The sequence below is a fragment of the Drosophila tropicalis genome, unplaced genomic scaffold (genome assembly GCF_018151085.1).
Source record: "Drosophila tropicalis isolate 14030-0801.00 unplaced genomic scaffold, ASM1815108v1 contig_694, whole genome shotgun sequence".
In the NCBI taxonomy this organism is placed as follows: Eukaryota; Metazoa; Arthropoda; class Insecta; order Diptera; family Drosophilidae; genus Drosophila; species Drosophila tropicalis.
Window position 1 is genome coordinate 6033162 of NW_027173176.1, and position 26522 is coordinate 6059683.

At 39.4% G+C, this 26522-nt stretch overlaps 8 protein-coding genes across 12 annotated transcripts in view; 5 read left to right on the forward strand and 3 right to left on the reverse strand.

Annotated features, from left to right (window-relative positions):
* The window catches only part of Mp (Multiplexin), a 71148-nt gene extending 70382 nt beyond the window's left edge, over positions 1-766 (reverse strand). Inside the window, 2 exon segments of the mRNA XM_068292405.1 lie at positions 324-553; positions 653-766. The gene's annotated coding sequence lies outside the window, so the exon portion shown is untranslated.
* Positions 767-5104: 4338 nt separating this feature from the next.
* DEF8 (differentially expressed in FDCP 8 homolog) lies at positions 5105-7140 on the forward strand. The gene is made up of 4 exons (XM_068292766.1): positions 5105-5462; positions 5519-6056; positions 6129-6907; positions 6977-7140. The coding sequence occupies exons 1-3, from the start codon at positions 5280-5282 to the stop codon at positions 6821-6823; spliced, it is 1416 nt and encodes a 471-aa protein (XP_068148867.1). The 5' UTR covers positions 5105-5279; the 3' UTR covers positions 6824-6907; positions 6977-7140.
* On the reverse strand, positions 7072-9877 carry LOC137579076 (protein KRI1 homolog). Its single transcript, XM_068292765.1, has 4 exons — positions 9667-9877; positions 8073-9598; positions 7848-8011; positions 7072-7786 (listed from the first exon to the last, which is right to left on the reverse strand). Exons 1-4 carry the CDS (start codon positions 9785-9787, stop codon positions 7159-7161), a joined length of 2439 nt encoding a protein of 812 aa, XP_068148866.1. The 5' UTR covers positions 9788-9877; the 3' UTR covers positions 7072-7158.
* A 225-nt stretch (positions 9878-10102) lies between these two features.
* Positions 10103-10759, forward strand: Atg12 (Autophagy-related 12). Its single transcript, XM_068292572.1, has 3 exons — positions 10103-10296; positions 10363-10499; positions 10559-10759. The coding sequence occupies exons 1-3, from the start codon at positions 10212-10214 to the stop codon at positions 10679-10681; spliced, it is 345 nt and encodes a 114-aa protein (XP_068148673.1). The 5' UTR covers positions 10103-10211; the 3' UTR covers positions 10682-10759.
* On the reverse strand, positions 10516-11707 carry ND-SGDH (NADH dehydrogenase (ubiquinone) SGDH subunit). 2 transcript variants are annotated; one of them, XR_011032775.1, is made up of 5 exons: positions 11547-11707; positions 11229-11458; positions 11058-11164; positions 10802-10996; positions 10516-10700 (listed from the first exon to the last, which is right to left on the reverse strand). XR_011032775.1 is itself a non-coding variant. In XM_068292570.1 (4 exons), the coding sequence occupies exons 1-4, from the start codon at positions 11629-11631 to the stop codon at positions 10858-10860; spliced, it is 561 nt and encodes a 186-aa protein (XP_068148671.1). In that variant the 5' UTR covers positions 11632-11707; the 3' UTR covers positions 10769-10857. The 2 variants fall into 2 exon arrangements, 1 of the variants encoding a protein (XP_068148671.1); XM_068292570.1 differs by lacking the exon at positions 10516-10700 and having other exon boundaries at positions 10769-10996.
* Positions 11708-11950: 243 nt separating this feature from the next.
* RhoGAP68F (Rho GTPase activating protein at 68F) lies at positions 11951-17007 on the forward strand. Of its 4 annotated transcripts, none has more exons than XM_068292567.1 (6): positions 11952-12108; positions 12961-13154; positions 14938-15063; positions 15130-15165; positions 15230-15428; positions 15536-17007. In XM_068292567.1, the coding sequence occupies exons 2-6, from the start codon at positions 13115-13117 to the stop codon at positions 16623-16625; spliced, it is 1491 nt and encodes a 496-aa protein (XP_068148668.1). In that variant the 5' UTR covers positions 11952-12108; positions 12961-13114; the 3' UTR covers positions 16626-17007. The 4 variants fall into 4 exon arrangements, 3 of the variants coding, with proteins under 3 accessions (XP_068148668.1, XP_068148670.1, XP_068148669.1); XM_068292569.1 differs by lacking the exon at positions 11952-12108 and adding an exon at positions 12706-12834; XM_068292568.1 differs by lacking the exon at positions 11952-12108 and adding an exon at positions 12730-12846.
* A 1182-nt stretch (positions 17008-18189) lies between these two features.
* On the forward strand, positions 18190-23703 carry LOC137578952 (alpha-protein kinase 1). Its single transcript, XM_068292588.1, has 4 exons — positions 18190-18308; positions 20394-20954; positions 21031-21459; positions 21521-23703. The coding sequence occupies exons 2-4, from the start codon at positions 20695-20697 to the stop codon at positions 23580-23582; spliced, it is 2751 nt and encodes a 916-aa protein (XP_068148689.1). The 5' UTR covers positions 18190-18308; positions 20394-20694; the 3' UTR covers positions 23583-23703.
* Positions 23704-24035: 332 nt separating this feature from the next.
* On the forward strand, positions 24036-26498 carry LOC137579327 (uncharacterized). Its single transcript, XM_068293059.1, has 2 exons — positions 24036-25125; positions 25192-26498. The coding sequence occupies exons 1-2, from the start codon at positions 24167-24169 to the stop codon at positions 26252-26254; spliced, it is 2022 nt and encodes a 673-aa protein (XP_068149160.1). The 5' UTR covers positions 24036-24166; the 3' UTR covers positions 26255-26498.
* The last annotated feature ends 24 nt before the right edge of the window (positions 26499-26522 follow it).

The following is a 26522-nucleotide window of genomic DNA, read 5'->3' on the forward strand; positions in this document are numbered from 1 at the left end:
AGAGAGATGACTGGGGGTGGTGGGGCGGCGAGGTGGGGATAGGAAGGCATAGTTGATAGCCAAACCTTGTACATATATTATTTAATAAGTAAATAAAACAAATGCTTGAGTTGAAATTATCGAATAGTCTCGAATGCACAGACAGCCAAATCGAAATGGGCAATATCACTTTAGTCCATTCAAATGGCTATATACTACAGATATATGTACATATATATATACATATATTTATATTCATATATACTTATATGGGGTGTGGGTCTTTTTCAAGTGCCTTTTATAGTCCAAAAGAAAAAAATGATCTGCAGCAACGACTTACATACCTTATAGGCTATAGGAATTCCGCAAAATATTGAATTCAAATTTTCCCAGGACCGATTGAAACACAGATAGATGGATATCTTAATGCAGCATCTCCTCTTCTTCTTCTCTCCTCTCCTCTCAATAGATGGGCGATTGGATTGATTAATTAACTCCTTGTTCCTCCTTTTTCACTCTCTTCTTACACTTTCTGACTTTACACTGTACACTCTCTTTATCAAATAGTTGCAGGCTATTGGAAATTGAAAGATTTTCTTTCATAAAATTGCAGAAACAGAAACCAAAAAAAACAATTTTTTTCATTCAAAACATAACGGTAAAATTTACGCACATTTTGCTTGTTTGCCGTTAAGATTCTTCTCGCTCTGCACGCTTTGTAGGCTCTCGCATACGATTCGCGTATGGTTTTGCTTTGGGGCCCGGTTTGTTGTTGCTCGCCCAGCAGACTAACTGAAACTGAAATTGAAACTGTGAGGGAGACGCCGGCGACAGCGCTGTAGCTTTATTTTTTGTTTTCGTATGTGGGGGCGACGCAGACGTTGACGTCGCTGCTTTCATTCTGGCTCTCCTTTACTCTCTCACAGTCTGTCCTACGATTTGCATTGCTACTGTTGCTGCTGCTGCCGCCGCTTCTGCTACTGCTGCTGCTGCTACCGTTGATGCTGCTAGTGTTGTTCTTGTAGAGGGGAGTATGGAAGGGGAGAGGGGCCGCTGTGCTTTTTTTTCGGCAATGATTTTCATATGCGATTCATTTAACAAATTTCTCCAAAATCGCCATTTGATTCATTAATGGTTGGCACTTAATTCCACCGAACAATGAACTTAATATCTAATTAAGAAATAATTTTCAAAATCATCTTCAGTATTCAGTATTGTGCATTTCAAATTGACCATTTCCTTTTCACAGTTAAAACTATTCGTAAGAGTTTTTAGCTAAAATAAGCCGAATCAAACGTAATCGGATGTATCGGATGTTCGAAAGGAATATGAATAATGAATTATTCCATTTTTCCTAGAATCTATTTAGATGAACGATTCCCCCTGAAATACTTGGAGCATATTGAATCATATTCAAAGATGACTCAAAATCTCTAAATTTCATTTCGAACAATTTCTGACTTTGGCTTTAATATTTCGTCATAATAAATCTTTGCATAGAAATTTTTCCTACATTTTCTTTTTATGTGTTAATTCAATTTTTCATCGTAAAATTTTGTTGCAAAGACTTTTGAGAGTTTCCCAACAATTAAGAAGAAGTGTATCAATTATTTTGCCTCTTGCACTTTAACCATGGACCAATAAGTTGGAACTTGTTTTATTTGTTTTCTTGCTTCGGCCTCTTCGACAGTTTTCTGTGTGTGCTTCCATTTTTTGTTGTATTTTGTGGCATTTTTAGAGCTAGTGCAAAAAAAAAAAAAACACAAATACAAAAACAAAAAACAAACTTCAGGTGCACTTGAGACTACTGAAAGCGGCTTGGCTATAAATAGGACCAAAAGCGGCAGCAGCAACAACAAGAAGTACAGAAGACACTTTGGTTACATTTCCAACTACCAGAAATTAGTTCCCAGGCGGCCTGATAAACTTTTTACCCAAAGACCAAAAGGCAGTCAAGCGGGTAAGTAAAAAAGGAGTAAAAGGGGGGGGACATCTTAAGATGTGTGTGGGGCGAGGAGGCAGGGTGTGAAGGGTGGCCAACTTGAAGTCAATATATGGAACATCTGCACCGGCTCCCATATGCATGACTCTCTCCGTGTGTCCCGCCAGGCAAGTTAATTTTAATTATTTATATGTAATAAAACTAAGCATAATTTTCCGAAAAAAAACGGTAAGAAAAGAAAAAAGAAAAGCAAGGGAATCTAAACTAGTAGAGAAATAAACCGAAACGAAACGAACCGAAACAACTTTAACGCACTTTGGCGCCTTCATTTCAAATTCTATAAATAATTTCAAAAGCAGTTTGATATGAACTGTAGGAAAACTGAAAAGGGTTCAACGGTGCTGGCCAACAGACAGTGGGTGAGGCTGGGCGAAAGGCGGCAAAATAATAAAATGAAAAGCATGAAAAAGCCGGAAAAATAGAAAACACATTCATACAAGTTGTTGGGTGGAATCCCCCCACACCCCCCGAAAATACAAGAGCGCCATAGCTATGGGAACAGGGAGAGCCGAACTCGAGAGAACGTTAGACAGAGAGAGAAAGGGAGAGAGAGAGAGCAGTGACAGCGACTGAGATAGTGCTGACAGTGTTGACCAAGGCTAGTTTTGGCATTTTGTTTTAAATAACTGGGATAACAAGGACTTAATATCCAAATAATACAAAGAAAGAGTCCAAGTATTGAAATCCTCAAATATTATGAACTTTTGAAATACTTAAGGTTAAAAACGTGCCAAAAAAACATTGTGTTGAAAAAAGGATAAGTCCATAAACTTTATATACCATTCAACATATTTAATCGTTGCTGTTGTTTAACTTTGTATGGCATTTAATTATAAAACTCGTCCGATTATAATAAACTATAAAAAAAGTATACGTTTTGTTCCTTTCAAATTCGCATTTAGAGATTTAGCTATAAATGGCTAAATCCTTAGCCTCTTTTATTTGCAAAGTGCTTGGCACTGTCAGCATGCCGGCTAACGACGACTGCGACGCCAACGCTGCGTATGCGTAACTATAACTGTAAGTGTAGTTCTGCATCTGCCCTTGTGCTTAACGTCTCGTTTGTGCTTATCAGAAAACCATTTTGCAAGCATAAACTTGATTTTAAAGAGAAAAGGAGAGAGGGCGGGCATTGCCAATTGCTGTTGTTGTTGTTGGTAGCTGGTGGCTGATTGTGTTACTCCTCTCTTTTTTTATTTAACGCCGCCCCACCAACAATTGTTTATTCAAGCAGCATCATCGGTTCATGCATGCATCCCCCCACCTTCTCCTCTTCGCACTGCTGTCTCTTTCGGTCCGCCTAACAAGTGCCTGCATGCCTGTGCATTCATTCAGTCTGTGTTTGTCTGGTGGCGCTGCCGCTGCCGCTGCCTTTATTGTTGCTGTTGTTGTTGTTGGCAATGTCTAGGCTTAAACGGCTTTTAACGCCACTGAATCAGCAGCACCAGCAGCGGCAGCGGCACCAGCCATGTAATTGTAATCTGTTTAATGGCCATTGGACACTGGACATGAGGGACATGGAGGTTATAAATTTTTTCACACGCAAATAATTTCCCTTTAGCTTTTTTTCTGGTCTTTTTTTATTTGTAAGCTTCTTTTTGTGTGCTTTGTATTTGCCATTTGGTCTGAAAATGCACCTGTTGCACTCTGCTGGAATTTAAATAAAAATGTTAAAGTTTGAACCAAACATAAAAAAAGAGAAAAAATGTAATCTATGAATTTGCTTTTAGCTTTGCAAAAAGTGAACAGAAAATATTTGAGAATGTTACATTTCCAACAGAATAAGAATTTTCAAATGCCAAAGAGGGCAGAGCAAAGGAGTTCCAGTAAGACAACTTAATGCAATTGGTGTACCTCTCTTTTGGGCAAGTGTATTCAAAATGTTTAACTGAAAAACATTCAGTAAACGCAAAAAGAAAAACTTGTTTGTCTAATTTACATAAGCCAAATGAGGCAGCCAACGAACTCCAAGACAACTTCCAACCGACTTTGACTCCCCGACTTCAATGCGACATCTTTTAAGACTTTTGTTAAATATTGCAAATTTTTATTTGAGGTCATTATTGTTTGGTTTCGTTTCGCGTTTTGTTTGTTTTTCTCAAGTCTGCAGACACTTTCGGTTTTTGTTTTTACCAATTATTTTTTTATATTTTTGTTTTTAAATTTAGTTATAAAATTTTCTTGATTTTTACTATTGGTTTTGCTTATTTATGGTATAAGCCGAAATTGTTTTTCAACAAAACTTTTGGGCCAATTCAGTTGGTGTCTTAATTTTCATGTTGAACTTTTGGCATTTAGTTTTAATGCCTTTTTTTAGAAACTTTAAATTGAAACAAGTTTATAATCTTCCTTTATCTGGGGAATATTATCTTCAAGGATTTGAATACATCTCGAACACAAAGGATTTTACAAAACGCAAAGAATAAAACTTGAGATCAGTGTTAAATAATTAACAGAGTTTATATTCTTTGTTAGTTTTAATGAAATAGTTGATTAGTTTTTTTGCTGGAAATTCTTAATCAAATTTGTTATTTCATTTTGTAAAATCAAGTATCCGTTCTTTTTATTAACATATTTTTAAACATTTTTTTTTACTCAAAATGATTAAATTTAATTGCTTTGGCGAAACCAGCTATACACCGCAAATAACAACAGCAACAACTAAAATCGTTAAATATTTTTATGACCGTCTTGATCCATATTAGACAATAGACGCAAAAAAAAGTTCTCAATAAATGAAATATTATGATCTTTGGCGATATAATTTTGTTTGTTGAAACCGGTTGGGTTTAAAGGTTCTTTTGATTAGCATAAAACAAGACGGCAGCGGCGTTTACTAGTTCTAATCTATAGCATATCTGAATCGTTTCGACTTAATTAGGTGAAATATGCATTAAATTTGCATAGCACTAAAAAAGTTGGAATTTGAATTTTTGTACCCGTTAAGAGTGTTGCCACATCGCTCAATAAAAAGTTTTATTGCCCAAGTTTTATTGGGAAATTATCAATACTGGTGACAGTTTGGGCGAAAAAATTCCATAGATGGCGCCACAAAAAAATTCCCAGTTCCCATATTTTACTCGCACCCTTAGCACTATTACTCGCACCCTTAGCACTATTACTCGCACCCTTAGCACTATTACTCGCACCCTTAGCATTTTTTTTTGTATGTTATATTTTGTGTTTCTTTTTAGCAACTTTCTCGCTTGCACATGAACTTGCGTAAAAACAAAAACAAACACAAAATTAAACAAAGAAAAAAGGCTTAAATTAATCCAATTACCCCCCTCCAAATGAGATGAGCTCCTGGCGGGAGAGTCTGACCAGCATACCTGGCACAGTAGCTCAATTTATAAACGAAAACGCCTCCAATTATTTGTCAGCAAGTGTCACGCCCACAACAAGCAGCAACAGCTCGACGGGAACAGCTAGTGGCGCCGATGGCTCCGAGGAGAATCCATCACTTGGTAGAGACCACAAGGTACGGCGGAATGGCGGATGATACTCCATTTCATAGATTTTCTTGTATTTCTGCAGTCCCTGCCCATACCCTTATCCCTGGTCAAGGAGCAATGGCGTTTGATTTTCACATCCGATGCCAATATTCAAGATCTACAGGCTGCCATTGCCCATTGCCGAGATTTGGTTCTACTCAGCGAAGAATGCAGCGAGGAACGTCGCTGGCTAGTGCGTCATTTGGTTGATTTGCGTTACTCGCTAAAAGAACTGGAGGAAGCCACCGATGCAGAGGATGTAGTCCTCATGAATGCTATCAAATCGGTGGTTGGCCATCATTTTGTGCCCCATTATCCGCATCCGAACCGCCTGAAGGCGGCTGCCAAACGGAACTATTGTGATCATTGTTCACGCATCATTTGGAGTGTTGTCCAGGCATCCTACATCTGCAGCGATTGCAACTATATAGTGCATCAGAAATGCATTGACAGTGTGAAGCGAGTGTGTGCCCATGTCCTGGTCTCGGAGAGGAAACAACCTATATCCGAGATTTGCCCGGAAATCGGGCTATCCGAGCAGAATTATAAATGTGCCGAGTGTGAGACTTCAATGAATTTCAGTAAGTAGAAAGAGACAACACACTTCGTTCCTTCCTCTTCATCATAAACTACCATCTCTCCCTCCTCCACAGAGAACACCTGGATCGAGCCAAGATTATGCGACTACAATGGTCTCTACTACTGCCCCTCATGCCATTGGGGTGATACGTTCTCGGTGCCGGCACGCATTATACACAACTGGGATTTCACTTCAAGGCGCATTTCTCGTGCCTCACTCCAGGAGATTCAATTGTTTCTGAACAAACCTCTCATACGACTCGAAGAGGAGAATCCCAAACTATTTGTTTTCGTCGAGAAATTGTGTGCCGTCAAGAAACTGCGTCAAAATCTTGTTCATATGCGCCATTATCTGGCTGCCTGCAAACAGGCAATGGATCAAAAACTCGTGGATCATCAAATGGGCAATCGGCGCCATCTACTGCAATCGAATGAGTTCTATTCGCTGAGCGACTTGTTTCAAGTTGAGTCTGGTGCCCTGGCAGAGTTCTTACAATCTGTCTTCAAGGCATTCAATGAGCATATACGTTCGTGTCCCATGTGCTTAGCCAAGGCCTATATCTGTGAGATCTGTAGCAATAACGAAGTGATATTTCCCTTTGACGATGGCTGCATAAAATGTGACCAATGCAATTCCATTTACCATCGCGTCTGTTTGACCCGCAAGAATATGATATGTCCCAAGTGTCGAAGGATACAGGAGCGACGTATACAACTGGAACGTATCCTAAGTGTAGACGACGACGAAGACGACGAGGAGAGGCAGTAGTAGCAAGATGCTGTGGGGAATGCCATGGAAATGATGTGCAAGTGAAACCACCGTCAAAAGAGCCCAAAATATTACTTGATTGAGGTAAGATTACATCTTCTTTTTCCTCCGCCTTTTCACGAATCCTTTTAACTTGTCTTTTCTTCATTTCAGTTGGGAATGAGTGCAAATTTACACTGTCTAACAGCAGTTATCTCTTTGGAGGGGGTGGATGGGGGTAAACGTGGCTTTCAAAATTGTTAAAGTGATTTTTCTACATGTTTAACATTTTATTATACAATGTTTTAATTAAATATAGATCTATATGTATATACTTACGGCTCTGTTGGTGCTTTTCAATTAGCTTTCTTTCCATATTTCTCGCGTTTGTGGAATTTACGTGGATTTATGCCATAGGCCTTAAGACGATCATCTGTAACGGCTCCTCCTGCTCCTGGTCCTCCTCCTTTACGCTGGTTGTTGTTGTTCTTTTGATTACGGAATTTATTCTTTGCTTTAAATTGTTGATCCTTTTTCAATGGCATTCTACCAGCTACTCCTGCTGAGGTGGCCTTCTTGAAGGGATTGACACCATTTGCTTTCGCATTTTTAGGATTAGAAGGAGGAGGAATCTTTCCCGATTTCGTTTCAACTTTCTTTTCACTCTTTGTTGGCTTGGATTTGGGGGCTTCAACTTTTGCTGGCATGGATTTGGAGATCTCTAGCTTTGAAGGGGATTTTGCCGGGGATTCGGCGGTCTGTTCAGTTTTCGTTTCACCCGTTGTTGGTGGATCATTTGTGGACGATTTATCGTTCTCCTTGGTCTTCTTATTAGTACTAACCTTTTCCTGGGCAGCGGCTTTACGTTTTAAACGCTTTCGCTTGGATTTGGAAATGTTCTCCGCAATAGTTGGTTCAGTTGGTGTCTCTATTTGCTTGGCCTGTGGTTCGGGTACCTCCTCAGCTTTTTCTTCCTCATCGGAGCTAAGAAAAGAACAATCCATATAACAGAGAAGTTTTAAAGAAATATCCTTGTTTAGCTCACCTCTCGCCGTATAAACTCTTGAAGATTTTCCTCTTAAGTTCTTCATTTTTGGCCTTCATTTTGTAGAGACGTTGCTCCTTCTTTTCCACATGTTCGGGACGCAATTGCACAGCTTTCTTTAAGCTAGCCCATTGATTTAGCTCCTTATTTTTGGCCAGCAGGATCTGCAAGTACGGGAAGGCCAGTTTAATGAGGGCATTAGAAGATTTGTTACACTTTTCTTACCTCTTCAATGGTCAAGCCAAAATCATTTGGCGTTGTCTCCACATACTTAAAGCGACATGGCTGATCTCCAATGATATCCTCACAATCCAGTTGATAATATTCATCAATATACTCGCCATAGGTTTTCTCATCTTCGGGCTTGAAGGCAGGCTTGTCGGCCTGTATCATTTCCCGGAAGCGATTTCTTCGTCCCTTGCGACGTTTCCGACTGCTCTCAATGAGTTCCTGCTGCAATTTGTCCTTGGCCGACATGGGATCATAATCACAATCCATATTAAAGTCCTCGTCCTCACAGTGGGCATCGTCATCACCATCATGCGTAGACCTTTTGGGATCATAGTTATCCCAATCTTCTATGGCCAACTCTTCAATATCGGACGGGCATTCGGGCTTTTCTTCACCCTCATCCACATCATAGTACTCATCATTAAACATCTCTTGCATCCGTCGATCATGCTCTTGCGGATCAAAGTCTTCCTCCAGCTCCTCATCCTTGAAACCCAATTCATCGTTACCGGTGACTGCTTTCAGTTTCCGTATTTTCTCATCAATCTCCTTGCGTTTCATCTCCTTGATGATTTCCAATTCCTTCATCTTCGTATGCTTCTCTTGCTCTTTGCGTTCCTTTAGCTCACGACGTTTCTCCTTGCGCTTGTCATCAGTTCGACGCAGGGATTGCTCTATGGTACGAGGATAACGCTTGACAAACTCTGCATCGGGCTCTTCGAAACGAAAATTATATTTATGCTCGAACTCTGCTTGCTTGCTCAACTCCTGCTCATCTTCGACATCGGAAAGGGCGCGAGGAGGTGTAGATTCTCCAACAATCTCATCATAGGTGGGTATCTCGGAGGCATTTGCCTTGGCATAGCCTTTATTTAAAATATAATCTCGCAGGAAACTTTCTCCCTGTGTCAATTTCTTGCTGCTCCAGTAGTTCTTCAATGGCTCCAATTGCTCTTTATCTTGCTCCTGCAGATCTGCCTGTTTGCCAGCCAGCCAGGAGGCGAAGTCTTTATCCTCCTTCTCTGCTTCTGCTTTCGATTTATCACGTTTCTTGAAGATGCGTCCAAATTCTTCATCGCTTTCGTCGTCGTCGACAAGAACCTGTTTGAAGGCATTTTTCAACTGGCGCTCCTCTTCAACAGCTGATGGCGACAATGGTCGGCTCTCCTCCTGGTCCTGATCCCCGACAATTTCGTCTTCGTCATCCTCCTCGAATCGACCATTATTCTCAAGTATCACCTTACGCTCATAGTCCTTAAGCGTAACCGGCTTTGATTTCTTAACTTTCTTTTTGCCCGCTAACTCGTCTTCTTCATCAGCATTCTCCTCATCATCATCTCCATCATCATCGTTGAAGAATTTGGTCTCCTTGTCATAAATTTTGGGATCTTTGCTCTTTAGCGAAGACAGAGTTTTAAAAAATTCCTGATCGAATTTCACATCTTCATTATCTTCGTCCGATGAATCACTGCTATCGCTGTCCAATTCCGACTCGGATACATCCAGGCCCCGATCCTTGTCTGGAATTGAGAAGGAAAATACAATTAATCAAGTTATCCATCAGAAAAAGTTACCAAAATGTTTTTACATTTTTGCAGCAATTCCTTTTTGCGCAAAATGTTATAGGATTTAGCATAGTCTTTGTTGGTAGTCAACTGTAGATCAGCTCCTTCATCATCGGACCCCTCAAATAAATTGTTATTCATCATTTAAAGTGTATCAATTCGCCAAATTAGTTAAATTTTTGTTTATTTGCTGCGACCCACACGTGTTTGGATAATTAACAGCGGACTGTTAGCATTAACTTAGAGATGGATATTTTGAAAATATTTTTTGCAAAAGACCAGAAACCGTATATATAAAGAGAATGGAGAAACTAGTCGAAAAATACAATACCAGTGGTTAATTTAGTTTAATACAACCAATTACTTTACAATTTGGTTTACAAACAATAAATTCTCATATATTCTCGTGACTGATAACATCAATCAAATATTGCTCATCTCTAAAAGAGTCAAGTGCAGTGCTAACAATAGGAACTAATAGACGTTGACCTACACTAGAACACGATTTTGTTCAATAATTTTTTGTAGTTTTTAATAATCAACCAACAAATTGTGCAATTTAAAGGACATGGCTGACTCAGAAGACGCACAGACAAGTATAACCAGTACAAATACAATCAGCACACCAACGCCTGCTACGGATAAAGACAAAAGTAAACTCGCCGCACACTCTGATTTTTTTTCGTCCACTGTTCCTAATCGCTTATCAATTTTTCCAGTTTGTATTTTGTTAAATGCCACAGGAAATGTACCAATTATTAAAAAGCGTACCTGGACCGTGGATCCGAATAAAACAGTTAGCTGGATACAAAAGTTTATACACAAATACTTAAAATTAGATGCCAGCGAACAAATTGTGAGCACGAAATAGATTTAAAATTGAAATTTGTCTTTAATAGTTTTCTTTTGTTCTAGTTTCTATATGTTAATCAAACATTCGCCCCCGCACCGGATCAGATTATAAAGAATCTATATGATTGCCATGGAACAAATGGCAAATTGGTTTTATATTATTGCAAGAATCAGGCCTGGGGCTAGAGAATTCGACTTATTTGACCTTTAAAGATTTAAGTATTTATTTGTATATTAAATAAAATGAAAAGAATAGAAAACAGAGTTGAGGCATTTCATTAAGTTATCATTTTATTTCACTCTCACCTAAAGTTTTGAGGCCTCAAAATTATAAAACAAAACGTTTCAATTGCTATAATTGTTTAATCACCGCGCAGTGCCTCTAATTCGTCAGCAGCCTCTTTGGAAATCCTGTGATATTTGGCCACTGTTGGACGATAATAATAGGCCTGGTAATCGTTTCGCTCAGACATTTTGCGGCGCACTTCCTCCTCGAGTTTGCTACAACAAAACGAAAATCGACATTAAATTTGGACGATTCCCCAAAAAGTAAATAGCTTACCGAATTTGAGCCTTTTCATTTTCCTCGAAGAGATTGTGCAAGGCCTTCTCGTAGTTTTGCTGCTGCGAGTTGAAAATATAGCGGGCTATAAATCTGCTAATTGGATGCTAGAAACAAGATACAAAGGTTTAACGTTCATTATCATTTTGGAAACAATCTCATTCTCCTTACCCTCTCGTACTCCCAATGCTTGGGCTCATATCCCTCTGGGATTTCGGCCAACTGAGCGGGTCCAACGAAAATGTTCGTATATAGCACCAAAGCGGTAATGGGTATCAGACCGAGCATTACATAAAAGTGCATCAGATCCTTGAATTTATCCCATTGGAAGCGGGAGGGCTTAATGGTCATATGATGATGTCCATGATCGCCGCTCATCTGGCGAAGATGCTGCTGCAAGGCTGTCAAAGCAGGCGCAAGGAGGGTTGCGTAATGAAGGTATTTGTTATGTTTACAAGGAATTTGCAGTATTCTATTGATGTCACTCACCATTGCGGCAGGCAGGAGTCTGTAGCACGGACCGATAGCGTGCGAATTGGGCTGCTGGGGCCAGCAAACGGCTCCAACCGACCATAATTCGATTTGTTATTTAAGACAGCAAAACACACGATATTTTGCAGGTGAAGGAAAATTGAAGTTGTCAAAATGTGCTTCGATTTACAACACTGTATACCCGATAAAATATCGATAATAATGACGGCTTTTCTGACCGTTACAAAAATCACAGTATGCGTAGTTCCGCAAAAAATATAAGAGCAGTTTCATCATTATAATTGTTGGATATTCCAATATATGAACAAAACATTTAAACTGTGACTGAGAATGTGATGACATACGATAGTTACTACCAATCATTGTGTCATCACAAAGTAAGCAAATCTGTGGTCATTAATCAACACTGATCGACATTGTCGTTTTCCAACACAACAAAAACAACAAGACCAAAACGAAGTTAAAGTCAAGTTAAATTTGTCTTGCTTAAGACAAATTGAAGAAACGTTACAACATTTATACATAAATCCCTTTTGTATATATATAACATATATAATAGGTAATTTAAATGGATATATGTGAAAAAAAACTAAATAAAACTACAATTAAATAGAAATCAAAAGAAAAAGTATCTCTAAATCACCCCACCTACCGACTGACAATTCAATGCTGATAAAAAAAAAGCTCATTAGCAAACGAGTAAATAATGTTAAAACGAAACACAAATGCGCAATTTACTTGCATATTTTTTTGTTGTTGTTAGTGTGTGTATTGGTGTGTTAAACAATTTCAATTTGTTTTCCTTCTATAAATGGCAAGTTCCTGTGTGATATTGCTAACAAAAAATGCCAACCAACACAAACACACTCACACACTCATGCTGTTTTATTCAGATAACAAATGCGAAAGAAAGCCTTATTAAAGAAAAAAGTTTGCAAATTTTAATAAATATTTGGAAGTTTCGTAAATGAAATTTTTGAAACGCAAACCAACTTCCTGTTCTTACATGTACATAATAGAGTGTGTGTATGCAAATACAGTTTGAGGTTTGGGCGTAGGCGTCGCCCGCCTATTTCTTTTAGCCCTAAACTTGTTTTGCCCATGTCGATTAAAGAACAATTCATTGACGTTCGATAGGCAATCGGCAATCAATCGCTGCTTGCTTATGTGTCGTCTGTCTTCTGTGAATATAACAGCAGCACCAACAACAACAACAACAATAGCACAAAATATGAATCAGCGCGTTGGGGGTCAATAAAAATAAACTGCAGAAATGGAATGAGGAGTAAGAGAAGTGGTAAAGCTGGTGCCGCTGTCGCTGTCGCTGCCTCTTGATAAGGCACTGTTAGACTCTGTGTGACGTCATCGTTATTCTCGATAGTTGGCTAATATATTCTTCACATACTTTCAGCCCCTGCCAATAAATTGCAAAACAACAACAACGAAACAAAGCTTTAACCTCCTGCGTCACATAGAGTGTGAGTAAGTGAGTGAGTGAGAGAACCCAAGGGACGGACCGGAGACATCCCACATTAACGTGAGTGAGAGTGCGAGTGCGAGCGGCAATGGACTCGACGAATTCACGTTTTACATCACGATTGCCAGGTAAGATTTTTGAATTTAGGTTTAATATGTAAGAGTTTCTGATTTATTTTAAAATCATTTTCTTTTCGTATTTTGTTGCCCGCTTGAAAAGAATTTTGCTGTTTTTTTTTTTTAGGTTTGCCATCTTTTTATAGTTTGTTGTTGTTTTTGCTCCGCTTTGGAATTGGTCTAACAAATTAAAGTACCGTTAATTGTTCTTAAACCATGACCCATTTGAAATAATTTACATGTGCACCGTTAGAACGAAAAGAAAGCATTTAAACTAACATTGTCCAAATATCAAAGACACTGCTTAAAGCCTTTTAAGAATGTAATTTCCACGAACTTTAAATACTCTGTTTCTTGCTTGTTCCTAAATCGATCAGATTTCCATGAAAATATTTCAATATCATGGACTCAACTCTGTTAATTATAATCAACACCAAATATTGTATATTTGTTATATGCACCTATGTATGTATGAATGGAGTCTCATTGCCCTTTGAAATCTGTGGGCTTTAAGTATTGTTTTATAGTGCAATCTATGTATGTATATATAACCCACAATAAGTCGTTATATAGCAAGACGATCTTCAGACCAATTGCGTGCTTAATTCTTTTCCATACAAAAGAATGAATTCGTCATAAGTAAAACTCAAAAATATTTACAGAGAAATGTGAAGTATGTACATACATTTGTTTATTAACCAATGTTAATTCAAGTATTAGGTGTATTGTGTGTCTGTGTGTGTGAGTGTGTGTGTTTGGAATCCATTTGTTAGAGATTTTTTCAAAGCGTTGCTTCTTTATCTTCTTTACATTTTTTTTAATTGTAGCATTTTGAGGCCATTAAGACAACCAATTATAAGTAATTTAATCTGTCCTCTTCCCCCACCTCCACCCCCTCAGTTTAATTGCCATGCTTTTAACCAACTATTACAACTAACCATGCTCGCCCGTAGACCGTTGCCCGTTGCCCGTAACCCCCGCCCTTGACTCGCAGTCTCTGCCCCTCTCACTCCCTCCCTCTCTCACTCTTTCTAACGTTTAGTAAAAGTCTTTTGCTTTTGTGTGCTGCTAACCCAATTTAAATTGTTTAAACTTAACTCAACTTGAAGAGGGCAACCATTATTTTATCTGTGTATATTGCTTTAGAGTTGAATCGTATTCGTATTTTAAATATTAACTTATTTCGTTGCTCTCTTTCTAAATATATTAATATATTTTGCTAGCTGTTACCTTTATATACATATATATGTATATATATAAATACCTTATCTAGTTGTTGTTTGTGTGTCTTGTTGTTGCAATTAGAATTTCTTTCTCTTTCCTTCTCCTCTTTCTCTCTCTCTCTCTTTCTCTCTTACCAAAACCAAAAAAAAAAAAAAAACCGAAAATACAAACGTTTTAACTAAACATTTTTTCTTCAATTCTGATTCATGTTTTTTTTTTATTGTCACTCACCCAAAAAAATATTAATATATACATATATATATATGCATATGCACATGTATACATATATATTTATATATATATATCTATTCCTACTCAAATCCGAAAAACACACACAAAAAACAAATATGTTGTTTTGCCTCAGGCCGTCAAAATACTGAAAAAAAGTGAAAAAGCAAAAGCAAATTAACTTGTAAGATTCAAATTTTTGAAATTTATTAACCAACTTCAAAAAGGAAAATCTAAGAGATTAATTTTCGAAACTTTTCCTATCTCTACCACCACAAAACAAAACCAAAACAAAACAAAACAAAAAAAAAAAAAACAAACAAAAACCGACACACACAAAAAGGTCCTGCCATCAATTCCCTGATTGAGAATTCTGATGAGCCGCTGCCCAGTTTATCGGATCCAGTTGATTTTGAGCCCAAATTGGAATTTGATGATACGGAACTGTTGACTCCAGCAACGCTAGAGAGTAAGTTGCATTAGCCTTCAATTTAGATATATATATGTATACTAATTGTTGTGTTTTTCCATCTAGAAGATGTTATGGTTGGCGATTTCGTCTTGCCAGATGGTGAGTTGTAATATTTCAAAATACATTTACCGATTAGTTTATTTTATTTACTTCTTATTTGTAGATCCTGATTTTGAAACAGAAGAGGTGGTAAATCCTCTGGAGGATGACTTCGAAGATCAATTGAGGGAGCAATCAACAGATACTTTTCAAGCTCCCAAAAATAAATGTGATTTCCTGGGCACTGATAAGCAAGGACGTCATATATTTGGAATCTATGCCTCAAGATTTCCAGAAAAATCTCAGCTAGAAAAATTCGTTCGGTAAGTGAAGAGGGCAGCCCCATGAGAATATATGCATCATGACGAAAGCTCCGTTTAGATTTGAGATTGCCCACTATTATAAATGATATTTCTTCTCTTATTTTCAGTGAAATTATCAAAGAGATTGAACCGTTTGTAGAAAACGACTATATACTTGTTTATTTTCATCAAGGACTCAAAGAGGATAACAAACCATCGGCACAATTTTTGTGGAATTCTTACAAAGAGTTGGATCGTAATTTTCGCAAAAATCTAAAGACCTTATACGTCGTACATCCAACTTGGTTTATACGTGTGGTTTGGAATTTCTTTAGCCCATTTATAAGTGATAAATTTCGCAAGAAATTGGTCTATATCTCCAGTTTGGATGAATTGGGACAGGCGTTGGGCTTGGGTTTGAACAAGCTGAAATTACCGGAAAATATAAGTGGTTTTGATAACAAACTAAATCTCAGCAACAGTCGCGGAAATAGCAAAGGAGCAGCAGGAACAACATCTCCAACATCATCATCATCATCGTGTAGCAATAGTTTAAATGCACCCCGGCAGCAGCAGCATAAAATGGCGCCGACGATGCAATTTGGCGTCTCTTTGAAATTCATTGTTATGCATAGTCCCTGTCTCAATTCCATACCGCCTATTGTACGCAAATGCGTGGATTCATTATCCATAACGGGTGTGATCGACACCGAGGGTATCTTTCGTCGTTCTGGCAATCATGCCGAAATTATGGCCTTGAAGGAGCGCGTTAATCGCGGCGAAGATGTCGATTTGGCGAATGTTAATGTTCATGTAATAGCCGGACTATTGAAGAGTTTTCTGCGTGACCTAACCGAACCGTTGTTAACATTTGAACTGTATGAGGAAATCATTAGGTTTCTCGATTGGCCTAAGGAGGAACGTTCACGCAATGTCACACAATTGATACGCGAAAAACTGCCCGAAGAGAATTATGAGCTTTTCAAGTATATTGTTGAATTCCTGGTGCGTGTCATGGACTGTGAGGATCTCAATAAAATGACGTCATCTAATCTGGCAATAGTGTTCGGGCCGAATTTCCTATGGTCGCGCAGCACTAGCACTTCGCTCGAGGAGATCGCTCCCATAAATGCATTTGTTGACTTTGTCCTGCAGAATCACAAAGATATCTATCTGATCGATGTCAATCAGCGTCCAACTAATGTGGTGGTTGGTTAGCACACACCTACACCCACTTACACACACACACACACTCTCTAATTATGTTTTGTATATTATTTTTTGTTTGTGTTTTAAACTAAGGTATAAAAAAGAAATCAACTGCAACTGAATTTAATAGAAGAAACCACAACAACAACAACAATCACCATTTATATATTTCTAAGTTGAGATTTTACTGTATACATATATATATATATATTTATCTTTTAAACTGTGTAATATTTTATAATAATTATTAATCAAATTTTCCCTTCCTTCCTTCTCTCTTTGTGATTAATTTCATGCCTCTCCTCCCCCTGCCTCACCCCACTTACTCAATTAATAATATTTATCGATGTAACGAGAGTTAATTAATGTTTAATTTACCAAAGAAAACTGATTTTGTTTTGTTTTTTTTTTTTATCAATTGTTTCTTTAAAAGGCTAAAAATAAGAAGAAATCTAACTAACGCACATTCCCGGGAAAAGTAAAACAAAACGCACATATACACACACACGAACACACATACAAAGAAAACGTAATAAGTATAGATTATTAAACAATTTCCTTATAGTAATTAACTTACAAATTTTATATAACAACAAAAAGAAAAAAAGGGTATTGTTAAAAAATAAAAAGAAAAACAAAAACAAAAAAAGAAAGAAAATGCGAAAACAAAGGCAAAAACAAAATGATAAAAAATAAAAAGTAAAATGTTAAAAAAATTATATATAAAACACAAGAAACATTTATTTTTTAATTTTTATATACATAGAAAGCAAGCAAATGGATGATAACGAACAATTCTTTTTCCCACCCCAACCCCGATTGAGATTTCTCAAGAAATGCAAATTAGTAAGAGCTCCACGAATTCATCATCGTGATCCAGATAATGTTGTATATGGCCTTGTGAATCATAGAATCATCCCTTATCAACAGAATCATCACAACCGCAAATAATCAACCCAAAGCGTCGATTGACATGGAGCGAAACATCTGGCGGCCAACGGAATCCTGTGCTAAAAATACAACTAACAGCAAATCATTTACTCACTTGCACAGAGGCATGCCCAGACCTAGACCTACGAGATCCTAGAATCACTTGTGTATATAAGATCGATTCGATTCTGATTCGATTCGTGCGTGGTCCACGGGTTGATCTTCGAAACACGTCATCGTTGTCACTGGGAAATTATAAACTCATTCTATGCCCTTTCGTTTTGTTCTATTTTTGGGGGAAATTAAAGCTATCTCAAATTCTGTATATACCACAAAAGTGAGTGATTCGAGAATAGTCGCCATTTGCCCTATCACAGTCTATGATTTCAAGTCAAGTGGAAGAGAAAGAGAAATATCTTAAGCCTCAAATTAAGGCTGACTACTTGAGAGACGCTCAGTTTACATAAGAAGCCTGGAGCCAAGTCGAGCGGTTCGTGTGTACGTGGCAGACATAAGCATCGGTTCGGGCTTCGAATATCATCACTCTGACAGTCCTGCCTGGTCAGCAGTTTTGTGTTTATAGCAGGGATCATAAGCATTGGACTGGGGCCTGCACAAGACGCGCAGATTCTCATCATCGTCACCCCAGCTGAGAATCGTTTTCGTATAAATAATATATTCAGTTGCATTTGGACTTTGGTTAGAAACAGCGGCGTCTGTGTGCGTGTGTTTATTTTCATTGATTCGACAACAAAAACAATAGTAAGTTTAATAATAACCAAAGTACAAAAGGCAAATTTGAGTTGTCTTTGATGAAGGGTTTGAGTTACCATACCAAAACAGCTGAACTTATGTATATACATAGCCAGATATCTAAGTCCAACTAGAAGTTGTCCTGAGACGTGGCCTTTTGTCGATTGTGTCTCTGTATTAGGATGAGAATATGATTCCTCAACCTCACAGAGGGTTAAGGCCCAATTGAAAAACTCCTACAGAATATTGAGAGAGAATAGATATTCCCAAGACTTGACCTTTGTATTAGACTCTTAAATAATACATACTTCCCTACATACAGTGGTGGCCACGAATTCGTTGACGTTTATTGTGCTGGTCCTTTCTTTACATTTTTTGTCTTAGATCAACAGGACTGAGAAGGAACTGTTAGAAGGAATACAAAGTGATTTGAGAATATCAATTTTTCGTACAAGGAAAGGTTAGCTTTAAGTTCAGGAAACTATAGTTAACCGACTTGGGCAAGGATCATGGATTCCGTTTGTAAATCAATTACTTTTACAAGGACTCTCTCAATCAGAGAGAGAGAGAGAGGGAGGGAGATTCAATTCACTTTTACCTGTCTAATTTACTGATTACTAATTGCAGGATTTCACTTGAAATAATTTAAAATTCAATTATTAAATTGATTGCATAAATTGTTAGAGCGCGCCCCGCCCCCCGCCTACCGCTTACAATACTTAATTGAAATCTAATGTCTAACAAAGTTAAAACTCAATTTGATCATTAGATATTCATACCTTTATATACATACATATATGAGAAGTGACAGCAATCCTTTACTTTATTCCGTTATGCGCCACCACCCTCCACCACCCGCTCACTGCAACACAACAGGTGCACACCCAAGGCATAATAAAAACTGAAAATAACTAAAAAGGGAAGGAAACGAACAAAATTATAAAAATAAAATGATTACTAGTGCGACGAGTCAAGGAATTCACTGTGGCCACGTCACATGGACGGAGGCAACTGACGTGTCCTTTCGCCGTGCTTCCACGCTTGATGCATGTGTGTGTGTGTGTGTGTGTGTGTGTGTGCGGTCAGGTATACATATATCTGCTCAATGATATCTATTTGTGGGTAGTCGGAAAGCCCTCAATGCCCATGCCCCATAATTGCCGGTTCCGATGTTTTTATTCCTGTTGCTGCTGCTGCTGCGTTAGTTGTTGCTGTTGCTATTGCTATTGCTATTGCTATTGTTGTTGTTATTATTATTACTGTGCATATACATACATACATATATATATGTATGTAATATTATTAGCTAATTTTTCCCAATGCAATTTCATTCAGTTTTGGGCTGTGCAACTTAACGCGTCGGAGTCGTATAAAATCGGTTTCAAATTACGTCGCGACAACGGCTTATAATACGCCTTTTCATTTTGGAGGGAGAGAAGGCAGCAATTGTGTCGGAATAAGATTTATTTTGCTGATAAAACGGCACACATTTGGTAATGGATTGATTACGAGCTCTCCCTTCTCTCTCTCTCTCTCACTCTCGCTGTCTCTCTAGCTGTCTCTCCCTGTCTCTCCCTGTCGTGCTCGAAATGTTTATAAATACAATTCAAATTATGCTTAAAGGCAGTTTGTGATCCCTTGGGAGAGAGAAATAAAGCAAAGACTCGAAGCGATAAACAAAAAGAAGAAAACGAAAATAAATAAATAAATATTATATATTCAGTGACGGAAAATAAAAAATAAATAGACTGTGGTTTCAAGTGGAGTACAAAACGGTGATCCATTCTCAATGCAGATCGTCTGTTCAGCAATCTTAAGATTGGCAAACCTTGTATACTCTTCCAAACTAAAAAAGGGATAAAGTGTTCTGAACTAAAGGACCTATCACTAGACAATCCAAGAAATTATAGACCAATGTGCTATTTTTGGTTAGAGTATCCAAATCCCAACACAGAAATTGAGAATTTCGCATATTGACAAAACTTATTGTTAGTTTTCATTTCGGCCCCAATAAATTTTGAGAATATATTTCGACGGAAATTTGAATTGCCATCATTGTATTTTTTTCTCCTTGTTTTGCTTTGTTTTGTTTAGACCCGAGCAAAAAAGTATTGTGTGTGTTTGGGGATGAAAATGAATTGGAACTAATTGCAAGTCGCATTTGAAATGAAACCAGATGCAGCATAGAGGCTCTCCCACTCTCTGGAGCCCTGCGAGACGATACCAGAATATCAAACGACCACCGATCGACCCGTCGACTGACCAAGCAAACGACTCGACACGACACTACGGCTACTTAATATAAATATTATTATATCGTCGATTTTGCGTTTGGTGTTCTCTATAAAAGGGAGTTGACAACGGCCAACTGACAGCAGTCCATCATCGATCGTAAATGGTGGTGAGCGAAAAAATGGACAACGAATTGGAGCAACAAACGAATCCTGAAGCAATGGATAGTGCCAAGGCACTTGGTGAACAGATAAATACAGCAGCAGCAGAGGGAGATGATGATAATTTACCTAATGATCAAGGCAAACAGAAAGGGAAGGACTTAAAGGCCAAATCATTGAAAAAGAAGCCACCCAATCAAATTTATAGCCCGACAAAAGAGGAAAAACGTTTGGTCCTCGAGGCGCGTCATTCGCTTTCAATGTAAATACTTTGTTTGCTATTTTCCAAGGACAATAACTGATTAGTTCTTTTTTTCAATCATTTTTTTTCTCTGCAGTGCTGAAACGAAAAAGCGTCGTGCCAGTGTCTATTCGAGTGAGAGCTTGTTCATACCCAAGGAACTGGCACGCAAGGGCACAACGCTAGGCACACCGCTGGAGAAGATGGCCAAGAACCAAGAGTGTTGTAAGCGTATGTTAACCTTTCCCGTTGGCTCTGGTCGGGCACGCTATGTAGCCAAACAAATGAAGAATGGAAGCAAAAGGAAACAAAAACAAAAAGCAGACGAAGAAGAATCCAAAACTAAAGAGGATTTACCACGCAATATGCCGGAATTGGATGCTGCAGAAGGAGCTGATGTTGCCAATGGAACGAATCACTTACAAAGCGATGATGAGATGAGCATTCTGCTCTTGGATATGGTCAATGACCTGATGGAAACCGAGCAAAAGGATTCTAAGGAAACACAGCAGAATGATCATTTGAGGTGAGTCTTCGACAGCTTAGGAGTCGTCTATAGACTTTCATATATGTTTTCTTTACTTTAGTGATCATCCTCAAAACCAGCGAACCACTGTGATTAAAGTAAATCGTCAATTGCTTGAAAAACCGGATGAAACGGAGCAAGAGAATGTTCTATTTCGTTGGCATAATCCAAAATATTGTGATGGTAAAATGAAAATGCGTCTTATGGATCGACTAGAAGAGATGAAAACTTTACCCGAAATCACAGAACTTCAGGTTAACTACAGTGAGGTGCATAATGAAAAAACACCAACGACAACAGAAACAGAGCCACAAATGCAGCAGGAGGAGCAACAACAAGGACAACCGTTGATGTCCGAGAATTACAACGAGCAGCAGGAATCCTCAGAAAATGTCACTCAGCCTCAAGAAATAGAACAATTACCAGTTCAAATCCAGAACTTACAATATCTAGAGCAACAGCAACAAGCAGTTGAAATTGTAGTTGCTGCAACACCTGAGCCAATGCGACATCAGCAACATGTTGCCGATGTGGGCACAATGTGCAGCAACATAACAACTTCTACAAACATTCCTTCAACTGATGCTCTACTACGACGGCAATTAATGCATCACATTGTCTTAGATGAAAATGCTTCATTTCAGCCGAGTACCAACAATAACAACAACAATAATATTAATAATAATAATGCTCTAAACTTGACCAAGCAAAATACATATGCCAGCGATGCCATAGTGCATCATTGGGCACAACAACAGCAATCATATCAACCACAGCAACAAGCACAACACAGGCAATCACCTCCGCCCTCGGTACATCAGCCGCAACAGCATCAGCATCACTCTCATCATGCCACCTTGGAACAGTTGCAAGAACTAAAGGCCATGCGGCAGCGACTCAAATTCCAAGAAGGTGAGAAATTAAAGAAAATTAGTAAGTCCTTAAAGAAAGTCTATGAGGAGCGTTCATTGTGTGAGAGGCAACATGCCGAAGAGAAACGACAGTTTCTCCATAAGATGACAAAAAGCCAAAAGTTGGAAGAGAAATTGCAAGCGGACAGGGAGCAATGGCAGCGGCAACACATGGCCGAATTGAGTTTGCTGGAGCAACGCATTGCCGAGAGGCAGCGACTTTTGTTGCATAGCGATTTCAATTTCCAACGACAACAGGCGTATCGGCAACAATTGCTGATAGACCAGCAACATTTCATGCAACAACAGCAGCAAGATCAATTCCAGCAACAGCTTGTACAGCATCAACAACAACAGCAACAGCAACATCTAATGCAAAGTCAACAGCAATTAGCCCATCAACATCTTGCACAGCAACAGCAGCAGCAGCAACATTTGGCGGCACGGCAGCAACAACGCAATCAGCAAGAACAACAGCATCATCATCATCATCATTCGCCATCGTTCTATACTCCTCCGCATGCATACGAGGGCTATCGGCCAGCACCCCCACCAGCCTATAAGCCCCAACTGCAAGGGCATCCAGAACCACCGACAACAGCACCACAACCGCCACCACCACCAGCAACACTGCCACCATATGCGGTTCCTCCTGCTCATCCGGTTGTTCATCATCCTTCACCGCCGTGCACCTATCAGCAACGTATGCAATTGTTTCGCGAATCTCAGATTCAAATTCAACCGCAACTCATGGAAGATCAGAGCGCTAGATTGTTGCCACCACCTTCAATTTATATTCAGCCAGCTACAACGGCAGTGCCTCCACCTCCGCCTCCAAACCCAGTTCCACCTCCACCTCGTCGTTCACCTGAAATTCAAGCTACATGTCAACCCACAATCAGAACTATGCGACGAAGACATACAATAACCCATGGCCACATTATCGATCATCGGACTCTGCCGTATGTCCTGTCAGTTCCAGCTGCTGCTTCTGCTGCTGCTTCTGCTGCTTCTGCTGCTGCTGCTTCTGCTGCTGCTGCTGCTCCCCCCTCCTCCCTCCTCCTCTTCCAGCACAATCCACAATTAATCCCCATCGCTATCCAAGTGAAGCTCCCTCCTCAAGTGTTCAATTGCAAGAGCAAAACATCAATCGGACAGCAATTACTTCGCTTATACAAAATTATGTTTCATCCTTCATTAACGATAACTTAAGACCCACTTAATATAACCTTTTTTTTTATTCAAATTTAACAAAAGGAAGTTTTGTGATCTTAGTTTGTAAACATATTAATATTAATCAAAGAAAAAAAAGCAACTTTTCCGTATAATCAAACCAAGTTGTTCTCTCGATTTCAAGCTCATTGGAATTAGACTTCTCCAAGTAAGTAGAATTAGAATCGCATGAAGAAAGCGTTGATTAGAATGCAAAATCAAGCCGACTATGGTGGCCTATGAATCATTTCAAACTCTGACGCATTTCCATCTCGGTAAGATGCAACAGCTTCAGTAAAGGTTAAACCACAATCGACGGATGGGGACTAATCGGAATAATAAGCTACTTCTGTTGAATTCTATCATTCTTCAAAAGAAGTTAGTAAAGTGGAAAAGAGTTCCATGCTAATTTAACCAAATGTCAACAAAATGTTTTGATAAATTCAAGTGCTTTGTTTGATTGTCGGGACTTAATTTTTTTCGAATTTTCATAGTTACTTTGGAAAATCAAACAAATTGAAAAAAATTATTATAACATGTGGCCAAAAAACCATTTTAAACGGAAGCATTGTAGAATCGGTTGAATGGCCGCAAGAAAAAGAATGACCACGCATCCCAACAATGGGCGAAAACGTGATCGAGATCGGGACAAAGAACGATTCGCACAAACACCGCCAATTGTCAGTGGTCCATACTGGAGGAATATGTCGCCCGAGTTGGATCGTGGCGCTGCAACGTCAATTCCCAGCGTCGCCAAGGGCAAACCATTGAATGGCACCCAATCTGCATCCGTTAACCTGTCCAATCGCTTGCCAAAGAGCGGCGGCAGCCGTGTCCGTATTGAAGGTCGCGTGACCCCATCGAGTCGCAATTCATTGGAAATGGCTCGCAAAATGTCTGGAGTGCCGCAGTTATTTGTGGAAGTGGCGGCAGCAAGTGCTCCAGCGCAATCCCCACGCAAAGCGAGTATCACTGACTCGAGCAAGACCAAGGCTGTGGCTAGCACACGCTCCTTGGGGACAAAGAAGGCCTCACTTGAACCATCTCCATCTACAAGTCCGACGGCCACACGAACAGGAATGAAATCTGCTAATCCGGCACAGTCAAAGTTAGAGGATTATGAGAAAATTCCAACGCCACCGTCATTAAAATCGGCAAGTCCTTCGAAAACTGTCAGTCCTTTAAAAGATGTCACACCAAAAGCTAGCGCAAAGCAACTATTGACCTCACCAATCCAAGAGCCTCCAGAGGATGATAATATTCAGCCTGACAATGATGATCAAACCGAGGAGAAGGATCTGAAGAACGTGGAGGATGTTGATGGACAGAAGATGGCCATGTGTGTGCCCAATATGAAATTATTTCCCTGTTTTCGTGGCGAATATCCTACACGACATCGCCCGGGCACCTATCAATGGTTGCAGCGCACTGGTCCCAAAAACAGTCAAGTGATGGCCGTGTGCGAATGCGATGATGAGCAGACTATCACCACCGAGGGCAACATTATCACGTCCTGCGAGGTTACCGAGGAGCATTTTTTGAGGTAATCCCTAAAGAAATTTACAACTGATTGCATACCGTAGTCCCCTCTCCCTGTCTCTCCATGCAGCATTGATTGCGATGATGAGAACAAAAATGGAGCTGCCTCCGGTCCTATGCATTGTAATGAGTTTCATTCGACGAACTTCAATAATGGGGCTACTTCCTATATGTATGCCTTTCCACAATCGGGGACGGGACCACCAGACATGGATGCCTATCAACCGCAAGTTTTTCCTTGCCCAGCCATGCAACAGCACCCTTATCAGCATCAGCCACTCCAAGCGCAATCTCAATGTCGACCATGTTGCCCGAATCACCAGACGGAGCAAACTCAAACCGTATGTTTTAGTATGCAACCGGAAAAGCAACAGAGATTTTCCGATGGCAATGCCAAGTCGAATCCAAATGGTATTGGATTAACCGAAATGTTAGCCCAACAATTGCAACAACAAATGCAACAGGCTCAGGCCCAGATAGCTCAAGTGCAAATGCAATTGAATAGCGTCTGTGGGGCAACAGGAGTCCGCAAGTTGGAAGTTCTATCGCAAAGTACACAAAGTGTGGGCAAAACTCTGCCCGAAGGAGAAGAGCAACAGCAACCAGAAGAAGACGAAGAAGAAGTAGAGGAAGAGGAAGAGGATGCAGAGGCGGACTCACACGATGACAATGGCAATGACTTGAATAATAGTAAATACACCGAAATGGAATTACCGTGCGCTTGTATTGCCAAACAGTTTCGACTGCAGCAGCACCAGAAACAGCAACAGCAACAACACCAATTCCAACAACAAGCAGCCTATTTTTGTGGTGCAACTCCACCATCAATCCAAGCAACTGCACCACAACCATTTATGTTTTCTTACCAACAGCCGCCATCAACGTCGGCTCCCTTGCAATTTGGTTGCTATCCCATGCCTTTTGCCCCACAAGAGCAACAATGTCCACCCTTTCCCACCATCGGTTGCCCGTATCAGAGTCAGCAGCAACAGCAATTGACACAGCAACAATCGTCACAAAGCAATTCACAACAGAATATGTGTCCACATGGCAATCATTTCTGTCCCAGCTGCAGCTACCGTCAGCGTTTTGCCCAAATGCGTTTCATGATGCCCAGATGTTGGCCGCGTTAAGTTCCCAAAAGTATCGCATATTGCATAGATTTAGCACCACCAGCGAACCAACCACGCACCCACCACGAATCCAAATCCAATCCACAGCGAATCTCTACAATATGCGATATTTTTGTGAGCGCCGAAAATTATGCAATACTTCCGTTTAATTTTGATTTCCATTTCGTGTTCTGCTATTTTCCCCTAACAAAATTTTTAAGAAAAATTTGTCAAATGCAAGAAATAAAATTAGAATCTCTTCTCATTTATTTGAGAAAATCGTAGCATA

Excerpts from the sequence above, each read along its gene's own strand:
- DEF8 (XM_068292766.1), top strand. The coding sequence starts at position 5,280 with ATGAGCTCCTGGCGGGAGAGTCTGACCAGCATACCTGGCACAGTAGCT. Across the intron at positions 5,463-5,518 it reads CACTTGGTAGAGACCACAAG|TCCCTGCCCATACCCTTATC; the intron begins GTACGGCGGAAT and ends GTATTTCTGCAG. Across the intron at positions 6,057-6,128 it reads TGAGACTTCAATGAATTTCA|AGAACACCTGGATCGAGCCA; the intron begins GTAAGTAGAAAG and ends CCTCCTCCACAG.
- LOC137579076 (XM_068292765.1), bottom strand. The coding sequence starts at position 9,787 with ATGATGAATAACAATTTATTTGAGGGGTCCGATGATGAAGGAGCTGAT. Across the intron at positions 8,012-8,072 it reads TTGGCTTGACCATTGAAGAG|ATCCTGCTGGCCAAAAATAA; the intron begins GTAAGAAAAGTG and ends CCGTACTTGCAG. Across the intron at positions 7,787-7,847 it reads AAGAGTTTATACGGCGAGAG|CTCCGATGAGGAAGAAAAAG; the intron begins GTGAGCTAAACA and ends TTCTTTTCTTAG.
- Atg12 (XM_068292572.1), top strand. The coding sequence starts at position 10,212 with ATGGCTGACTCAGAAGACGCACAGACAAGTATAACCAGTACAAATACA. Across the intron at positions 10,297-10,362 it reads TGCTACGGATAAAGACAAAA|TTTGTATTTTGTTAAATGCC; the intron begins GTAAACTCGCCG and ends CAATTTTTCCAG. Across the intron at positions 10,500-10,558 it reads TAGATGCCAGCGAACAAATT|TTTCTATATGTTAATCAAAC; the intron begins GTGAGCACGAAA and ends CTTTTGTTCTAG.
- ND-SGDH (XM_068292570.1), bottom strand. The coding sequence starts at position 11,631 with ATGGTCGGTTGGAGCCGTTTGCTGGCCCCAGCAGCCCAATTCGCACGC. Across the intron at positions 11,165-11,228 it reads AGCATTGGGAGTACGAGAGG|CATCCAATTAGCAGATTTAT; the intron begins GTAAGGAGAATG and ends TCTTGTTTCTAG. Across the intron at positions 10,997-11,057 it reads AATGAAAAGGCTCAAATTCG|CAAACTCGAGGAGGAAGTGC; the intron begins GTAAGCTATTTA and ends GTTTTGTTGTAG.
- RhoGAP68F (XM_068292567.1), top strand. The coding sequence starts at position 13,115 with ATGGACTCGACGAATTCACGTTTTACATCACGATTGCCAG. Across the intron at positions 15,166-15,229 it reads CGATTTCGTCTTGCCAGATG|ATCCTGATTTTGAAACAGAA; the intron begins GTGAGTTGTAAT and ends TCTTATTTGTAG. Across the intron at positions 15,429-15,535 it reads CAGCTAGAAAAATTCGTTCG|TGAAATTATCAAAGAGATTG; the intron begins GTAAGTGAAGAG and ends TCTTATTTTCAG.
- LOC137578952 (XM_068292588.1), top strand. The coding sequence starts at position 20,695 with ATGGTGGTGAGCGAAAAAATGGACAACGAATTGGAGCAACAAACGAAT. Across the intron at positions 20,955-21,030 it reads GCGCGTCATTCGCTTTCAAT|TGCTGAAACGAAAAAGCGTC; the intron begins GTAAATACTTTG and ends TTTTCTCTGCAG. Across the intron at positions 21,460-21,520 it reads CAGCAGAATGATCATTTGAG|TGATCATCCTCAAAACCAGC; the intron begins GTGAGTCTTCGA and ends TCTTTACTTTAG.
- LOC137579327 (XM_068293059.1), top strand. The coding sequence starts at position 24,167 with ATGGCCGCAAGAAAAAGAATGACCACGCATCCCAACAATGGGCGAAAA. Across the intron at positions 25,126-25,191 it reads ACCGAGGAGCATTTTTTGAG|CATTGATTGCGATGATGAGA; the intron begins GTAATCCCTAAA and ends CTCTCCATGCAG.